At 41.6% G+C, this 18,043-nt stretch overlaps 1 protein-coding gene across 8 annotated transcripts in view; it reads right to left on the bottom strand.

The window, feature by feature from the left end:
- The window catches only part of NRCAM (neuronal cell adhesion molecule), a 286,665-nt gene that overhangs the window by 59,225 nt on the left and 209,397 nt on the right, over window positions 1-18,043 (bottom strand). For 3 of the 8 annotated variants that reach the window (XM_047849512.1, XM_047849514.1, XM_047849513.1), the window contains 7 exons: window positions 16,435-16,452; window positions 13,417-13,522; window positions 10,862-11,058; window positions 9,310-9,432; window positions 3,762-3,932; window positions 2,956-3,012; window positions 779-890 (listed from right to left, as the gene is read on the bottom strand). In XM_047849512.1, the coding sequence (XP_047705468.1) occupies window positions 779-890; window positions 2,956-3,012; window positions 3,762-3,932; window positions 9,310-9,432; window positions 10,862-11,058; window positions 13,417-13,522; window positions 16,435-16,452 (784 nt within the window). The remainder of the gene's footprint in view (window positions 1-778; window positions 891-2,955; window positions 3,013-3,761; window positions 3,933-9,309; window positions 9,433-10,861; window positions 11,059-13,416; window positions 13,523-16,434; window positions 16,453-18,043) is intronic. The other 5 variants (XM_047849517.1, XM_047849520.1, XM_047849515.1 and 2 more) reach the window with 3 other exon arrangements.

Raw genomic sequence — 18,043 nt, 5'->3', positions numbered from 1 at the left:
TATGAGGGAACCAGGTAGAAACTTGCCTCTTGTGTGTATCTACCAGAACTGTTGTTCTCATCTCTGAGCGAAGACCTCCCTGCAATTCCTGTCAAGGGCACATGGGTTCTGAGGGTGGCGTCAGCTCTGAGGAGGAGGAGACATTCAGAGGAGAAGAGGAGGAGGAGGAGAGACATTCATAAGGAAGCTAGGCCTGTGACTTGAAGGAGCGAAAGGGACAGTGTGCCAGTTCTGAGGCTGGGCCCTAAGAAGCCATGTGTGCTTCTGTTGTTAGGACAACGTGCCAGGGCTAGACCGCTAGAGGGACAGGAGAAATGCATGGCCAAGAGCTGTCCTGCTAGCAGCCAGAAGACCCTCAGAACTGAGAACCCACAGCTGAGCTGCCTAGCAGGTGCATGAACAAGCTCAACCTAAAATGTCCTCATCTCGCCCATTACACAATGGCCCCAAGACCTGTGGACAAAGGACTAATGATAAATAGCTATTCTTTTTAAGGTTTGAGGCTGTTTGTTACACAACAGTAGCAAAGCGATATATCCTAATTATAATTGTAAGGTGATCACGCATACTTATTTCAAGGGGAACACTATTATATTAACAGACTATTTCACTAATATGAGGTTCATATGGCCTACTTTGAAAATAACTATCATTTTTTTTTTTGATGCTTGATGGGATTCGTATAAGACAATGCCTCTTGCTGTGATATTAATGCCTCTCTACCAACCTACTACGTTTTTGCAAGAAATGTACATCACGACAGAAAGCGTCAACTCACAGCCCCTCTGCGATGCATTCTAGCGAAAGGACATTTCCCCTTAATTCCTCCTTGTTACTGGTGTTGCCTTCTGGAGTTAAAAAGGTTGGTGGCCTCTCTCTATTTGGTTTAGCTGCAAACAATAAAATCATATGGATTAAAAGTTATGAATATGTATTTCTAGAACCACAGTTCACTGCCTAAGACTCTAATCCCTTTTCAAAACCACTTAACACTGTGGAATTTGTTAAACTACACATCCACACTCTGCCTTATGAACAGCCATCGCTCACTCAGTGAGGAACACAAGTAATGTGGTTACGTAAGCATGGATAGTAAGGACTATTTTAACTCTTGTGTGTTCTGTTAATTTAGGTTAGGTTTTCATGAATTTTTGGTGGGTTGGCAAATTTTCAAAATGTAGACATACAGGGGAAAGTCACGTTATCAAATTCTCCACGCCTTAAAATTAGTGCTCAGGTCAAAGGGAAAATTAACTATATTCTGGAAGGTGTTAGATTTTTTCTGAAAACTGTGACTATGATTTTGGTTTACAGTAGGGACAACATCATAGTCAATTCCATCGATTAATCCTGGAGATAAGATCTATGGTGGAGGTCTAAATGTCAAGACCCACAAACTGCAAAGGTTTATGGAAAACAAAACAAAACAAGAAACCTACTGAAAGAGGCCTGGCAAATTGTGCGCCATAAATTAAGAATAATGAATGTCAAATAAATTGCAATTGGTTTCATCAATGAAAAAATAAAGAGGGCTCAAGTCAGGCCATCTTCCTTTTTACAGAAACTTTGCCTAAATGTGGCCTTATCTTCTGATGGCCTCTCAGAAACCCTTAAGGTAGGAATTATATCATCTTAAGGTTCTATAACCATTTACAGTTTTCAACACTATTTAAGGGCATTATCTATTTGATGCTCCCAAAATCTGAGTGAAAGGTAATATATACAAGGGGTGCCTGGGTGGCTCAGCTGATTAGGCATTTGACTCTTGATTTAGGCTCAGGTCATGATCTTGTGGTTTGTGAGTTCAAGACCCACGGTGGGCTCTGTACTGACAGGGTGGAGCCTGCTTGGGATTCTCTCTCTCCTTCCCTTTCTCTACCCCTTCCTGGTTTGCACTTTCTCCCTCCAAATAATAAATAAATAGACTTAAAAAAGGTTATATGTGAATTATTTTCATTTCTCAGAAGAAAAAAAACCTGAATACCAAGGAAGGTATTATTTGAGAGAACTTAGAATTTTCCTAGGACTTAGAAATTGTGGAGGAAACCTTATGTCTCTGAAATCACTTTGGGGATGGTTCTGAGGCCCATCTTTATCATAAGTATATTAAAATAAAATGAAATGAAATAAAATAAAATAAAATAAAATAAAATAAAATAAAATGAAATAGTAAGGCAGGAGTTGTGATATGCCTACTCTGGTCATTGATAGTACCTTAGTATTTTTTACTTTATATCTCAAGAGTAAAAAGTTAATACAACAGAAATTCTGGCTTAGAGATAATTAAAAGGACCCGTATCCAGAAACCACCATTTTCATGGATAAACTATATTTGAGAGTCACATTTCCCTTAAGGAAATGAAATTCTTTTCTTTTTAAAAGAACCTTAATCGTAAATGCTCTATTCTTAAAAAGATGATTTCCACTGGAGACAGTGACTTGGTCTTAAACCAAACTAAGAGAAATACTATTGCTGATCAGATGACGTTGATAATGTCACGTGAAAACACATGGAAAGTGTGATGACTTACTATCAAAATCTACTTAATGTTAGTTGCTAACGATTACTTTAAGACTTTGATGAGTTAGTATTCTAGCAGGTTAATGCACCTTTATTTGACTAATGAGAAAAGTTTGTGAACAAGACACAAAATGAAAAATATAATTCTGAACATACATGAATGGTTTTTTTCCCCAAATCATGTGAAATGGTGCTTTACATAAAAACAGAGATAATAACTTTCATTATTATACATACACTGTGGAAAATGTTTTAGTGACATGACATAAGCTTATAACTAAATTTCCCAGAAAACATACATTTGTTCCAGCGGTATTAAACACATAACTAGGAATTTCATGAAGATATAAGGTTAAACAGCTATGGAGGTGAAGTTAGTGGACTAAATTCTACAATGAAGGAGAGAAATATCAGTTACAGTCACCGTAACTCACCACTATAAAACTCAGTGTCACTCAAATTAGCAGCTATAGTGTCATTCAATTCATCCACTGAAATAAACAGAATATTATGAAGAATGCAAGAAGTAGGGGAGAAGGCACTACATAAAAGTATCGGGCAACAAAAGCAAACACAGACAGCCTCGCTGACCAAGTGCCGTCCCTACCAAGCAAATACAGACTTTTACATTGTACATGACTAACTGATTAATTCACTCAGCCATCCCCCCAACCAGTAACCTAGGAACACACAACTGAAGCCTCAGGACTGCCAATCAAAGGCAGTGTGGATGGGGCGCCTGGGTGGCTCAGTCGGTTAAACATCCGACACTTGATCTCGGCTCGGGTCATGCTCTCATGGGTTTGTGAGTTCAAGCCCCGTGTCGGGCTCTGCGCTGACAGCACGTAGCCTGCTTGGGATTCCCTCTCTCCCTTCCTCCGCCCCTCCCCCTCTGGTATTCTCTCTCTCTCTCTCTCTCTCTCTCTCTCTCTCTCAAAATAAATAAAAACTTTAAAAAATTTTTAAAAATAAAGGCATCGTGGGGCATAATGCACACACAAACGCTCAAGATACCAAGTAGATTCAGAAAGTTACCGTGGAAACAACAACGAATGTAAAATACAGTATTTCGGTTATGCGTGCTCTTTATATATCAACACTTCTGTAACTAACTCTTCACGGGTAGTTTCCTTATCAATGACGCTGTTTACTTCAACGTCAGTAGTATTTAATAGTTAGTGTATTTTATGCATACTTGTAAACATCATTGCAAGAGAGATGCAGGAGGCTGAGCTCTTACCTGAAATCACCTTGACCGAAATAGGCTGCTTCTGCTGTATGGTTTGAGTATGATTAAATCTGGCATAACAGATATAGTCTTCACGGGTATCCTCCGGGAGAACGTTGGAGAAATAAAGGTCTCCATTCAGACCCTGAGAAACCCTCTCGCTTTGTGGAAGTCTTTGAAAGGCTGGGGAAAGGCAGAGAGAAATCCAGATCATTCCATCACAGAGTGGCCACTTTCCCAACGACCAAGACAGAGGTATCTACTAATAGTTTGGTGAACCTCAGTGGAACGTTTTCCCCTATGAAGCTCTTCAAGTAAAAGCAAGTAATGGTAAAAACAACAACAGCATGACACATGAAAACTCCAGCTGTGCCTGCCAGTCCCTAATTTCTCTGCAGCAGGGGCAGCAGGGAGATTAGAATTGCACAGTCATGTGCATTAAGCAAGTGTAAACCCAAAAACTGCTTTACAAAAGAGTTTGCGGGACTCTTCCTAATATTTGTATCAGTCCCTAAATGTTAAACACATATACACACATATCTTAGAAAACGCGTTAAAAAAGCTTGTAAGGTGGGTGGCTCAGCGGGTTAAGTGCCTGAATTCGGTTCAGGTCATGATCTCGTGTTCGTGGGTTGGAGCCCTACATCGGGGCTCCGTGCTGATAGCCAGGAGCCTGTAACCTGCCTTGGATTCTGTGTCTCCCTCTCTCTCTGCCCCCGCCCCACTCGCACCCTGTCTCTCTCATTAAAGAAAAAAAAGCCTTGTTAGAATGTTAACTTGGGCTGCCTCTACCTGCCGGGTCAGACACCGAATACTGTGAGAGCACCTAACCGTGAGCTAGGTCCCACGAGAGGCACCCTGCGTCCCAGGCTCTCTCCTTGTCAGAGCCCGTGGCCTCACTGGAGAATCAGGTAGCACATGGGCAATTAACAGCAGTAATTGGAAACAGCGGTAATGGTTGCACAAAACAAAAACAGAAAAAAAAAACAATGTATTTGATGTGAACAGAATAGAATTGTACACCTAAGTGTTTAAAATAGTGAATTTTGTTACAGATATTTAAACACAATAAAAAAGTAACAAGAAAAAAAAAAAAAAAAAAAAAAAAAAAAAAAAAACTGCAGATGAGCCCCTCAGAGGCCGCCCCACCCCCACCTGAGCTACTTTTTCTTTGTGGAGTGAAATCACCTTCTACCCTGCGACATATTTTACTTGCCCTGCGTGCAGTTTATGGCGTGTCTTTGTGCCCTAGGATTTAGGTTGCAGGAGGGCAGAGACGGTCTGCTGAGTTAGCTGTCCTGGTACTGAGACCGCACTGGGCCCTTACTAGGGGCTCTGTGATTAAATAAAATTAAAGTCAGCCCTCTGACTTTCCAGGTTCATGCTTAACAGTTTATTTCCCCTCAGGGCCAGTTAAGGAACTGTCCAGCCTCAGACACTGAAGGAAGATTTTCTTTTCTTGTCTTTTTTTTTTTTTAAGTTTATTTTTTGAGAGAGGGAGAGAGAGAGAGAGCACAAGTGGGGGAAGAATAGATCGAGAGAGGGAGAGAGACAAAGAATCCCAAACAGGCCCCCAACTGTCAGTGCAAAGCCCTGTGTGGGGCTCGAACGCACAAGCTGTGAGATCATGACCTGAGCTGAAATCAAGAGTCGGACAATTAACTGACTGAGCCACTCGGGTGCCCCAAGGAAGATTTCCTAAGTAGGTGAAAGGTTTGGAGAAGTGGGGCCTCTGATCTATGCATGAATTTACACTGGGCTTGAAGCTTCTGCCCCAGTCCTCAGAGCCCTGAGAGTTCTGTGCCTCTGAAATGAGAGCACTAGTCAACCTGTCCATCCTCGCAGCCCTGGGCCAGGTGTTCTATCTTCTGGAGAATTCTCCAGTCTGAGCCAAGCAGTGGCTCCCCCTGCATAAGGTGTCCCACCTAACATTACACAAAATGCAGAATTCTGATTGAAGGCCCGAAGCTCCTTTGGGCAGGGAAATGAGGAGCCAGAGTTTGAAAGAACACTGGTTAGCCACGTTAGTCAAGTTCTTGGTCAAGATGGGGGTCTGGCAGGTGGTTGGAAACCCATGATTATAGGCCACGAGTCCCCACGGAAGTGATTGTTTTAAAAATAACTCAGGAAAATACGGTACATTTATTGAATGAATACAAAGAGTTAAAGACAAGCACGCATTTATTCTTTTCTAATCCTCCTGCTGTATTTTATTACGGATAGGTGTTGGCAGATCAAATTAACGGGAGCAGGCCTTTGAGAGGGTGCTAGCACTTGCCCATAGAGTGCCTTTGCCTTATACTTAGGAAAAAAAAATGCATGCAGATAGGAATAACTTGACAACGTCATCTTGCAAGAAGAATGCTACACAAATCTGATTTTTTCTCTCGTATTCCAGATGCAATTTCATTTGAAAGGTGAAGGCTTTGCCAACAGCTTAAAATGTATGTACATTACACAGCCAGCAGTGCAATATGGGGAAAAAAGACATATTCTCGTGATTGTGAAACTTTGCATGTATTTGTCTGCTTATTAAGTGAAAAGGTCATCATTTCTGAAGAAGAACCAAGTACTAGGCCTCGTTTGGACAGTTGACCTTTGGATACTGTTATTTTTGAAGTCATACACTGCTCATTTATATTTGATTTGTTGCCGCTTCTTTCTAAACCTGTTAAAAAGCTGTTATGGGGATGCCTGGGTGGCTCAGTCGGTTAAGCGTCTGACTTTGGCTCAGATCATGATGTCGCAGTTTGTGAGTTCGAACCCTATGTCAGGCTGTGTGCTGACAGCTCAGAGCCTGGAGCCTGCTTCAGATTCTGTGTCCTCCCTCTCCCCCCTCCTCCCCTGCTCATGCTCTGTCTCTCTCTCTCTCTCTCAAAAATAAACATTAAAAAAAAGCTGTTATGCAATAACAGGAAAATATGTTTGCTCATTTATGCACTTGTATGTTTATTTTTCTTTGCATTGTGAGGTTTTCTTGGAGTAATTTCATAGAAGAGTTGAATATGGCAATTAAATATCAGAGCTAAATTTTCTCTTCAGTAATGCGTAACGTCTGTGAATTCAGAGGAAATCATGTTGCTGAAAATAGACTATATTCCCTACAGATATTTTGCATTCTTTCCCACCATTCCACGTACAGGACTCTTGTCGAGGTCAACGGTGATCTCCATGTTGCCAAATTCAACAGTTGTTTTTCAGTCGGATCAGAAGTTATCTGATCTTTTGAAACGGTTGATTGTTCTGACTTCTCGACACTTGGCTTCCCTTTATCCCGAGGACCCAGCTCTATCTTCTTACCTCGGTGACTTCTCCTTCTCATCTATCTGCTTGGCTGGTTTCTCCTCCAGGTTTCCCTGGGGGGCTCCTGGTCTCTACACCTGGCTCTCTTACAGGCCCCTCACATCCTAAACCTTGGCTTCCCTATCACCAAGCAGAACCACGTGTCCCTTTAAGAAACTATTAGCACAGGAGGTTTGGGAGGGCAGGAGAGGCAGCAAAAAAAAAAAAACTCCCTCAAGGTTAGGGGTGGAGCAGACATATATTCAAGTGCCTAATGGATGACTCCATTCTCTGTGCCCCGGTTTCCTCATCTAAAAGTAGAAAGATGAGGGGCACCTGGGTGGCTCAGTTGTCAAGCGTCCGACTCTTGGTTTCTGCTCAGGTCATGATCTCACAGTTTGTGAGATCGAGCCCCACACCCTGTCCTGCGCTGAGAGCACAGAGCCTGCTGGGGATTCTCTCTCTCCCTCTCTCTGCTCCTTCCTGGCTTGTTCTCTCTCTCTCTCTCTCTCTCTCTCTCTCTCTCTCAAAAACAAATAAATAAACCTTAATAAAATAAAATAAAATAAAATAAAATAAAATAAAATAAAATAAAAGTGAAAAGATGAGAAGATGCTCATCAGAGAAATGTAAATGAAAACCACAGGTTTAATTACCTCACACCTGTCAGAATGGCTATTATCAAAAAAACAAAAACGAGTGTTGGAGAGGAGGTGGAGAAAAGGGACCCTTCATGCATTGCTAGCGGGAATGTAAACTGGCACAGCCAATACGGAAAATAGTATGTCATTTCCTCAAAAACTTAAACACAGAGCTACTCTACAATCTAGTAATTCCACTTCTGTGTACTTATCCAAAGAAAATGAAAATCAGAGATATATACTCCCCCATGTTACTGCAGCATTATTTACAACAGGCAACATATGGAAGCAGCCCAAGTGTCCATCGACAGATGAATGGATTAGAGAAGAAGTGGTATATATATATATATACACACACACACACACACACATATACGTGTGGCATATATATACATATATGTGAGATATATATATATATATATATATCTACACACACACACACACACACACACACACATACACACACACACACAGTGGAATACCACTCAACATTAAAAACGATGAGATCTTGCCATTTGCGGCAATATGGAAGGACCCAGAGAGTATTATGCTAAGCGAAATTAATCAGACAGTGAAAGACAAATACCGTATGATTCTGCTTATATGTGGAATCTAAAAAACAAAACAGATACAGGAAACAAACTGTTGGTTTCCAGAAGGAGGAGGGGTTGTAAGGTGGGTAAAATAGATGAAGGGCATTAAGAAGTACAAACTTCCAGCAATAAGTAAGTCATGGGAGGTAATGTACAGCCTAGGGAATAAGTCAGTAATATTGTAATAGCTCTGTACAGTGACGGATGGTAACTAGGCTTATCATGGGGATCATTTTATAATGTATAAAAATATGAAATCACTATAAGGTACACCTGCAACTAACAGGACATGGTATGTTGATTACGTGCCAATAAAAAAAAATTTTTAAATAAAAGGTAAAAGAATATAGCAGACATGCTTCATGGGGTTGTTGTAAAAAACTGGTGAGATAACTCACATAAAGATCTCAGCAAAGGGACTGGCACTTAGTAAATACCCAATAAATATTAGTTGTTGTTGGTGGTAAAAAAAAAAAAAAAACTTGAAGGGGCATCTGGGTGACTCAGTTGGTTAAGCCTCCGACTTTGGCCCAGGTAGTGATCTTGCGGTTCGTGGGTTCGAGCCCTGGTCAGGCTCTGTGCTGACAGCTCACAGAGCCTGGAGTCTGCTTTGGAATCTGGGAATTTGGTTTATTTAGAGCAATGCCCGGTTCACAGTAGGTGCTCAAGAAAATCATGTTGCACATGACATGTTGTTTCTTTCAATGAGTATTTATTCTGAGCATCTCTGAAACATTTTATAAATGTTTTATGAATCACAAGAGCTAACAACTTATTGTGACAGCAAATAATCATAAGAACCTTGAAGAAAGTTCATATTTTTAAAACTTACAATTATCTGGGTTGCCTGAGTGGCTCAGTTGGTTGAGAGTCTGACTCTTGATTTTGGCTCAGGTCATGATCTCATGGTTCATGAGTTTGAGCCCCACATCAGGCTCCACACTGACAGTGTAGAGCCTGGTTGGGATTCTCTCCCTCTTCTTCTGCCCCTCCCACGCACTCTCTCAAAATAAATAAATAAACTTAAAAACATTTTAAACTTACAATTATCCATCCAGAATATTATAGGTGGTGGTAATCCAAGTGGGGGTCTGCAGGGAAGGACCAGAGACTGGCCATTTCGAAGTGTTATTGGTTCAAGTTTTTCTTTGGTCCACAACGGTGACCCTAGGATATAAAATAATAACTTCTAAGTTATCTCTGCATTGAAAAATAAAAAGAGCACTGGAAAGAAAGACAAAATAAACTTTGGGGAAACAGTAACTCAGAATTTATAGGCATTAAGATAACAAGGGAATAATTTTTAAATACAATGTTAAAAGTCAAAATGTGATGATTTTCACTCACTGCCATTAATAGTACAAATGCAGACTCAGCAATTCCATGTTTAAAAATCTGTATTATTCAATAAATCATTAAGATACATAATAATTTCGCTATAAGCGTGTTCTTCACAAAAGCATGGAAAACTCTAGGGGTACCCGGGGGGCTCAGTTGATTGAGCATCTGACTCTTGATTTGGGCTCAGGTCATGATCCCAGGGTCATGGAATCGAGCCCACGCTCAGCACAGAGCGGGCATGAGATTCTCTCTTACCCTCTGCCCCTCCCCAGTGCATCCACTCTCTTTCACTCTCTCAAAAGAAAAAAAAAAAAAAAAAAAAGACTAGAGAACACCAAATGTCAAAAGATTTGTTAAATAATTGTATATATACACCTGTGAGTATCATACATTATATGTTAAGTATCCTTATTTATAATAAGATTGATATGAGAATATATATTATATGCAGGTAAGTCAGAATAGGTTATAAAATAGTACTTCAGAATGAGCTCATTTGGAACACATACATACATATCTGCCTAGAAAACATGGAAAGAGCAGTGGTTACTAGATTGAGTGGAAGGATTCATGCGTGATTTTTCAATTTCTTTTTTTGTTATTTGTAATTTTTTCCAATAATGAACACAGGGAATAAAAACAATGAGCAGAATTGCAAGTGGTTACTGTTCTTTAAATATGTGCTGTTTAAGTACACGTTGTTGGGACACCACGGGTAGTAACTATTGTAAAAAGAGCCATAATAATATCGAGGCTTGAGGCCACTCTATTTCCAGTGAATCTTTGACACCAAAATGTTAATTACCCTTTATCCATTTCATAACGAATTTACTTCCATCTGGCTGTCGGAAGTTGGTCCATACACAAGATACGTGGGAAATTAGTAATTTGATCAATTCAGGAAATTGATAATCAATAATTTGATCAATTTATTGTGACAGCAAACAATCATAAGAACCTTGAAGAAAGTTCATATTTTTAAAACTTACAATTATCAGGAAAGAAACGCTTTTCTTACTACTGGTGTTTTTTTTTATTCTGGACTTGCCGAAAAGACATCCTGGGTTGGCAAAGCACTGGGCTGAGGAACTTAGGGTACAGTGGAAAGGAGCGATAATTTTCACACAAAACAAGGTGAGAGTATTAGAATCAATGGCACTGCTTTCTTGTGCCAGCATCTGGATGACGTGACAGATGCTGAGTCTCAGAGCCACCTTTTAAATAGGGTCCTGTTGGATGGACAAGTCCCACTTACTGGATGGACGGACAACAATATTATTAGAAATTGCTGCTCCGCGTTCGTTCCTGGCTGTACATTGATAAACCCCTTCGTAGGTCTCTGCTTTCCCTTCGCTCATGATGTTGATTGTGAGGGTTCCTGAGCCGGGCTGCATGGTGACCAGAGGGTCCTTATCTATGTCAAAATGAGTCCCATTTCGGGTCCAGGAGAAGCTACCCAACACATAAAGGATTAAGCTTGTTAACAGTCAAGAAAAAACAGGATTACTTACTCTTTAACAAATTCCTAGCAGTTCTGTAGGTTTCCAGAAATAGTGATTAGATGGTAATGTTCAGGAAAAGAGTGACAGTCTCCATACCTAAAATGTTTCACTGAATCGTGACTTAGAAAAAAGTGCTGGCCATACATTTTAAGGTACATGTCTTCACTGGAACTAGCTGAAATCTGTCTCAAGGAAATCATCACACAAATTGCCTGTCATTTTTCAAAGAAAATACAGAAAGTAGGTCTCCAGGGCACGCTCTCTTAGAGTTTTATTAGCATTTTTATTGTAAACTCCATTGTTCACAGAGTTGATAACCTGTCTATAAAATTTTGCCCTGGGCTGCAACGTGACAAGAAAGGCTTTCCCAAGTACTAATACATGTGTGCGTTTGAAAGTGATCAGAGCAGTTTCAAGTTACCGAAATGCAAAGTGTAAGTTGGGGGCAGGGGGCGAAGTAGGAGGAGTTCAGTTGTGTTTTCAAGGTTGGTTATCAAAAGTGGTAACTCGATAGAAAATACATTTTGAGAATTTTCAGTTCTAGAGGTGGTTTTTTTTTTTTTCAACGTTTTTTTATTTATTTTTGGGACAGAGAGAGACAGAGCATGAACGGGGGAGGGGCAGAGAGAGAGGGAGACACAGAATCGGAAACAGGCTCCAGGCTCTGAGCCATCAGCCCAGAGCCTGACGCGGGGCTCGAACTCAGGGACCGCGAGATCGTGACCTGGCTGAAGTCGGACGCTTAACCGACTGCGCCACCCAGGCGCCCCCTAGAGGTGGTTTTGTAAATTTCTTAGGAAGTATTCCAAATTGCCAACTGAAATTCTTCTTTTTCAGGTTTTTTTTTTTATACAAAAGACTGCCTTATAGAAGTCACCGCGCCCATGTAATTAAATACTTTATAACTAGTCATACATCAAAGTGGCCATGCTCATACCAAGGCATGAATCTCGAAACTTCACTATGTTTTCCTGGACCACTTAGATTTCTCTTCCCATCGCTTATCCTTGCGTCAGGGGTTGACCCAACATCTGGGGGGCAGGAGGTGGCAGGGGATGGGGGGGCACGGAGGAGGCAGGGGCCAGGAATGCTGCTAAAGATCCAACAGCCCTGTCCCCACAACAGAAAACTATCTGGCCCCAAATAGTAGTGCTGAGGGGGAGAAATCCTGCCTTACAGGGAGTCGCAGGAAGTATTACGTCAGTGTGAAACGGAAGGGGAACTCCATGAAATGACATCACATTCGGGCTCAGTGCCAGAGGTTTCCAATAATATGGCAGAACGGACTGCTTTGAAGCAAACCTCTGATGGATGTTTTTGACATACTTAAGTATTTACCAGGTAATCTTTTTCTCAGGTGCCAATCTGTGACAATTGGGTAAGCCTGGCAATAGACTCAGAATTGAAAGATCTAGAGGGCACCCGGGTGGCTCAGTCGGTTAAGCGTCTGACTTCGGTTCAGGTCATGATCTCACGGTTCGTGAGTTCAAGCCCCACGTTGGGCTCTGTGCTGACAGCTCAGAGCCTGGAGCCTGCTTTGGATTCTGTCTCCCTCTCTCTTTGTCCCACCCCCACTCATGCTCTGTCTCTCAAAAAAACATAAGCATCGAAAAAAATTTTAAGGAAATGAAAAATCTAGAAACTTTCACTTCCTTCTTACTTAAAAATTCACATTACATTTTAATAATAGTAACCCAACTCTCCTAAACTCCCATATGTTACTGCGGAAGTGACAGTATTTGCTAATCAGCTGAGGGACCTTGGCTACGTTGCCAAGCACTACCAGGCATCAGTTTCCCATCTATAAAATCTATCAGTTGGACCAGATAACCTCTCACGTCTCTCCCACCTCTAAAATGCTGTGCAATGCTCATGCCAAGATCCATATGGAGAATCCGGAGTGCTGAGCCCTGCCAAGTCTGAAAACCCACTTAGGGCTATTTTATAGACCTCTCCAGAGCAAGCACAGATCTTTGAAGTCACTAAATTCAACTTCCTTATTTTACAGATGAAGAAATGAGGCCCAGAGAAAAATGGGTGCGTCCATGTTACAAGGGCAGGAGAGCCATTAGAAGAAGGCTTTCCTCCACATCTTGCTACCATTTTTTGAGCATTTTGTGAAGGGTGTGAGTACAGAAATGCAATTTACGTGGGTTTCCAAGAAGAACACTCTGACTTTTATTCATCAGAAAGACAAAACCATGAGCCTACACATGATACTTCAGAGATAGGCAGGACCTGAAATTAACTTCAATATTAATAGCGATGCTTATTTCCAGTTGTGGAACAGAGCAGAAATCACACCCACCTTGGAGGAGGCTTCCCTTTGGCCTCACACTGGATCACAATATTCTCTCGAGGGTCAATAATGTAATCTTTTGGAGACTGTTGAGTAATGGTTGGAGGCTGTACCACTTAATTGTAGAAAGAAGAATAATGTAAAGAAATCATTTAAGATCATCGTAAAAATCATTCTGTCTATATCCAAGTCACCCACCCCACACTAAATATGCTCCAAATGCTTTTAGCAATTTCTACGGTGGCAGCACAAACCTCATTAGATTTTCAGCGAAACGTCTCCTAAAACTTTGAAGTCAAGGCACAACTTCCTTTTGGTGACTTTATATGGACTCACAGAGCCCATTTTCCCCAACTAAGAGTTTGGAAAAACAATCACCAAGACAAGCTTGATATTAAGACAGTTTCTTTTCTGATGTAACAATGAGAAATTCTTCTGATTTTTTTTGGCTCAAATAATGCTTCTCAGTAAAATTTAAGTTAGGAGGTAAACGGGCATTTCTTAGGAGAGAGTAACTGACTTATAGTTCATTAGTGTGCTAATGTAAATTAATATACATTGGGAACAAATCAATTTGAGAAGTTACCATTTAAAAATGGTTAAATCAGAGAGTCGGCATGTCTTATTAGAGGCAGGTGGTAGGTGACTACCAGCAGCAAAGATAAAACAGTCTCCTTTAGAAGATCAGCGGAATTGGGACATGCTCTGTTACAGGAGACAGCGTTTCCGTTTTGCTCTTTAAAGGGTTATCCGATCATTCATTTCCAAATCGTATGAGGAACATTCTGAGTTCTGACCCAGAACAATTAAATCCGAAGGAAGCTGGTATCTGCACGTCCAGTGCTCAAGTTACTCGTAAGATCACCACATCCTTCGTGTGAAATCAGAATCACAGAATGTAAGAACAGGAAGGAAGTGGGGAAATAATCTATTTCAACCTCGTTTGTTGCTCAGGGCAACAAAATGGCTTGACTAGGAAGGCACATGGCAGAGAAGAGAACCAAACTCTCCCCGTAGGAGCCACTGCCTTATATGATGCCAGAGAAAACCATTTACACAGACCAGTGGTTTTCAACCTAGGGTCCCCTCGGGTGACACAGGGCCATTCTGGAGGCCATTGTGGTTGTCACCACTGGGCAGGGAGGTGGTACTGCAATCTGTTGGGCAGAGGCCAGAGATGCTGCTAAACACCTTACAGGACAGTCCACCCCACTCCCACTGCCACCTAGATCATTTCAGCTGTTCATATTCCAGCTCTTCCCTTTCCTCCACGCCCATGCTCTGTGCTTTGTGAAACCTCTTCCACCTGCCAACCGATCACTTCCTGAAGCTTAGTAATTGCCCTCTGCTCTTGTCTTTCTTTACCGTGGTTAATTGTTGCCAGGGCTAACTTTACCACTTCTGCACCTAATGTCCTATGCATCTGCAAACGTGTCTCTGTTCACTTGTTTTGTCTCTGGTCTTGCTGCTGTCCACCACAACAGACACGACAATGCTGGCTCTGACTAAATATCCAAATAACACCCAAAGGACAGATGAAAAGCAGAGCTCAAGACTGCCCTCTCTTACTGCGCACCTACTAAATGCTGGATACTCAGCACTATCGTTTCCTCCTCCATTTAGGAAGAGCCGCCCGTCTCCTGCTCCCACTCAGCCAGCTGCTCGTCCTCACCTCCGCCACCTTACAAGGAACACTCACTCCTGCTGCCCTATCAGTTCCCGGTGCTGGTTAGCACTTTGGTCTGGGGGTTAAGAACCAGTCTGTTTGCTTCTTACCATCTGTGAGACTTCAAGCCAGTTTCTTAACTGCTGCAAGCCCTTAGTTCCTTAGAGGGAAAATGGGGCTTAAAAGGGGTATCTATGGTGTCTACCTCCAAGGGTCACCAGGAGGATGAACTTAAAGAACGTGTGTAAAATTCTTAGGGCATGCCAATACTGTAGTGGTTCAGCGTTAGCTATGTGTAAATTATGATCACAATCATTTTTATTTGGACCAGCTTCATCTTTGAGTAATCTTTTAGGCTCCGGGAGTATAGAGTTTGGGATGACGGACAGAAGCCTGGAATTTCACACCTGAATGGTGGACACCCAGGTGGCCGATGGGGGGACTGTTGGGGTGACTCAGTCCAATTCCTTGTATTCTTCTGCAAGTGACAGAGGTCTGTCTGGTGGTTTCAGACCCAGAACTTGTGTTCACACGTCTGCAGGAGAGCCCGTTCAATGCCATTTCTGACCTGCCAGGAGTGTACTGCTTACCCACACCTCTGAACAGCGCGTAGGTCCCCTGGCAACGAACAAATGCTTCGAAGCGATAGGGGGAAAGGTGATTTTACATGGTTTTCCTGGTTAATCCAATCTCAAAGGATTTTTCAAATGCCTGAAAACTTTTTTTTTTTTTTTAACTATTTTTTAGGTAGATACTAGATGCTGCCCCACTCACTGCCCAAGACAGCAGAAGTTTTGCTTAGACCAAGCCACTCGGAGACGATGTGAGCGGGGACTGCTTATTTGTCGTTTGCACACTTGAAAACAATGTTCAAATTCACTGGAATTTGGATGGAACGCTAGTCCATACAGTCCTCAGGCCGAAGAAGTATGGCAAGGCATACATATGGCTGCTGACTTGGGTGAAGCCTATGCATATGTGCTCACCTTCTGAAAGATATCAAAAGACAAGCCTTAAGCCCAGCAAGCATTTAATGGCATTTAGAACCAGACAGTAATTTCCTTTAAATTTTGTGAATTTTCTCATTGAGTTACATCAGATGTGAATAAAGCTTGGAAGTTAGTAGAGCAGAATATTGGCAAAAGAAAGAGTAAATACCTGAGTCCTCAGAATTCATGCAGGGAACATATTAAACTTGCTTCTTGGTATTTAAATGCAATGTTTAGCCATAGTAAATGCACATGCTTAAAACGACGTTAGTCACAAATCATAAAGTTGTGCATTCAATTCACAGCATTAATTCAAAAACAAAGACATGGTCAAGTTTTCACACTGCCTAGTAATTACAGAAAGACACTTACAGTCTTCAAGAAGTTTTGCTTTTTCCCCATCAATATCAGCAGGTGAGTGGGCAAACAGGATTAAAGAAAACCAGATGTTAGTAATAAGAACGTTAGAACCCTGGAGACCAAAGGGGCATCTCGTCTATTTGGTTTGACCTAAAAAACCAGTACAGTGAAAATGGCAGTTGTGGAGTCGTAAAAGGAAGACACTCCCAAAATGGTTTTGTTTCCTCCTGTGGCAGCAATCCCGCATAAACATGTGGAAGAACAAAAGGAATGCTGTAGGCAAAAAAAAAAAAAAAAAAAAAAAAAAAAAAAAAAAAGGATTCTTCTAGGAATGGGGATGGCTAATTCCATTCCATACATGTTGTGCCGGACAAGTAATTATGTTCAATTTGAAAAATAGCTGGAATCTACAATTAATCTGAGTTGTCACATACTGCGTCGCGTCTGATCCTATTATCCCAGACACCACTATGCACGTGGTCATAATGCCTAACAATGGGACAGCACTACAGTGACAGTGCTCCATCCGTGCCAAACGCAGCACTGATTTTCAGTTGTTTCTATTTCTGTGGTTCGTCTCCAGGTCGGGAATGGAACTTTTCAGCCGGTAGCATATTTCTGCTTCAGAATCCCTCCTCACCCAAGGGCTGCTAGGACCCACATCAAGGAGCAGCTCATGCAGAAGGGGTGTAGGGGACAGGGGCAGGGAAGAAATTACATTAGCATGCAATTCAAATGATTCTGCAGTGCCGCCTGTCACTTCTACTTGTAAAGGTTAATACAGGAGCGGCATTGTCCGTGACTTTCTTTTCATCATGGTGATGCCTCTTCTCCATTAGCAGCGGTAATTGAGTTAGCCGTAGGTGACTGTTCCCCTCTGATGGTTAGATTAGGCAGTCAGATTAAGGGAGAATATATTTAACACAAGAGAGAACAAAAGCCCATTTCTCTCAAGGGCTTTTGTCTCTCTCCTGGTAGGGCAAATGCTTACTTAGGCAATCCAACTCCAATGGCCTTAGCCAATCATACGTTTTTGTTTTTGTTTTTGTTTTTAACTGAAATGAAGGGCAATGAATGAATACTTTATAATACTTTATAATACTTTAATAAATAAATAACGAGATGTTGCATTTTATCGTCCTTTAGACCATAGATGCGTGGCAAAGGAGGTCTCCAGGGAGCGGGGCAGACCACATCCCTTCTTAATGTCTTCCCACTGGCACTTGCAACATCCTTTGGCAAAAAAATGAAATTCCTGACAATGGAACGGCCCCCAAGAAAGTGCTATCTTCCTTGCACCTTGAAAAGCTTGCCAAGCAGATGTCCTATTCAGGAAGCAAATGGATTTAAAGAGGTCACGGAGATCAAGAGTAAAGGATGAATCTGAAGTACAGTAATTGTCCAAATTTGAAATTCTGCTTCCATTGCAAGAGAAGGGACCGGTTGGAATCCAGCATTATCTTTGTTGTTCACTGCCAGGCCACCCAGAGAAGGGAGAGCTCAGCATGTACTCTATTATCAGGAAGGGGTGACGGGGGTGGCTGGAGGCTAAGACAGTAGTCCCTGCTGTCCCATTTTAAATTGTTTTTTTGCAGGTGACTTGTTTTCTTCTCAAAATTTA

Source organism: Prionailurus viverrinus, chromosome A2 (assembly GCF_022837055.1).
Source record: "Prionailurus viverrinus isolate Anna chromosome A2, UM_Priviv_1.0, whole genome shotgun sequence".
NCBI classification, from domain to species: Eukaryota; Metazoa; Chordata; class Mammalia; order Carnivora; family Felidae; genus Prionailurus; species Prionailurus viverrinus.
The sequence above is the reverse complement of the archived record's forward strand: the minus strand, read 5'-3'. Positions and strand labels throughout refer to the sequence as shown.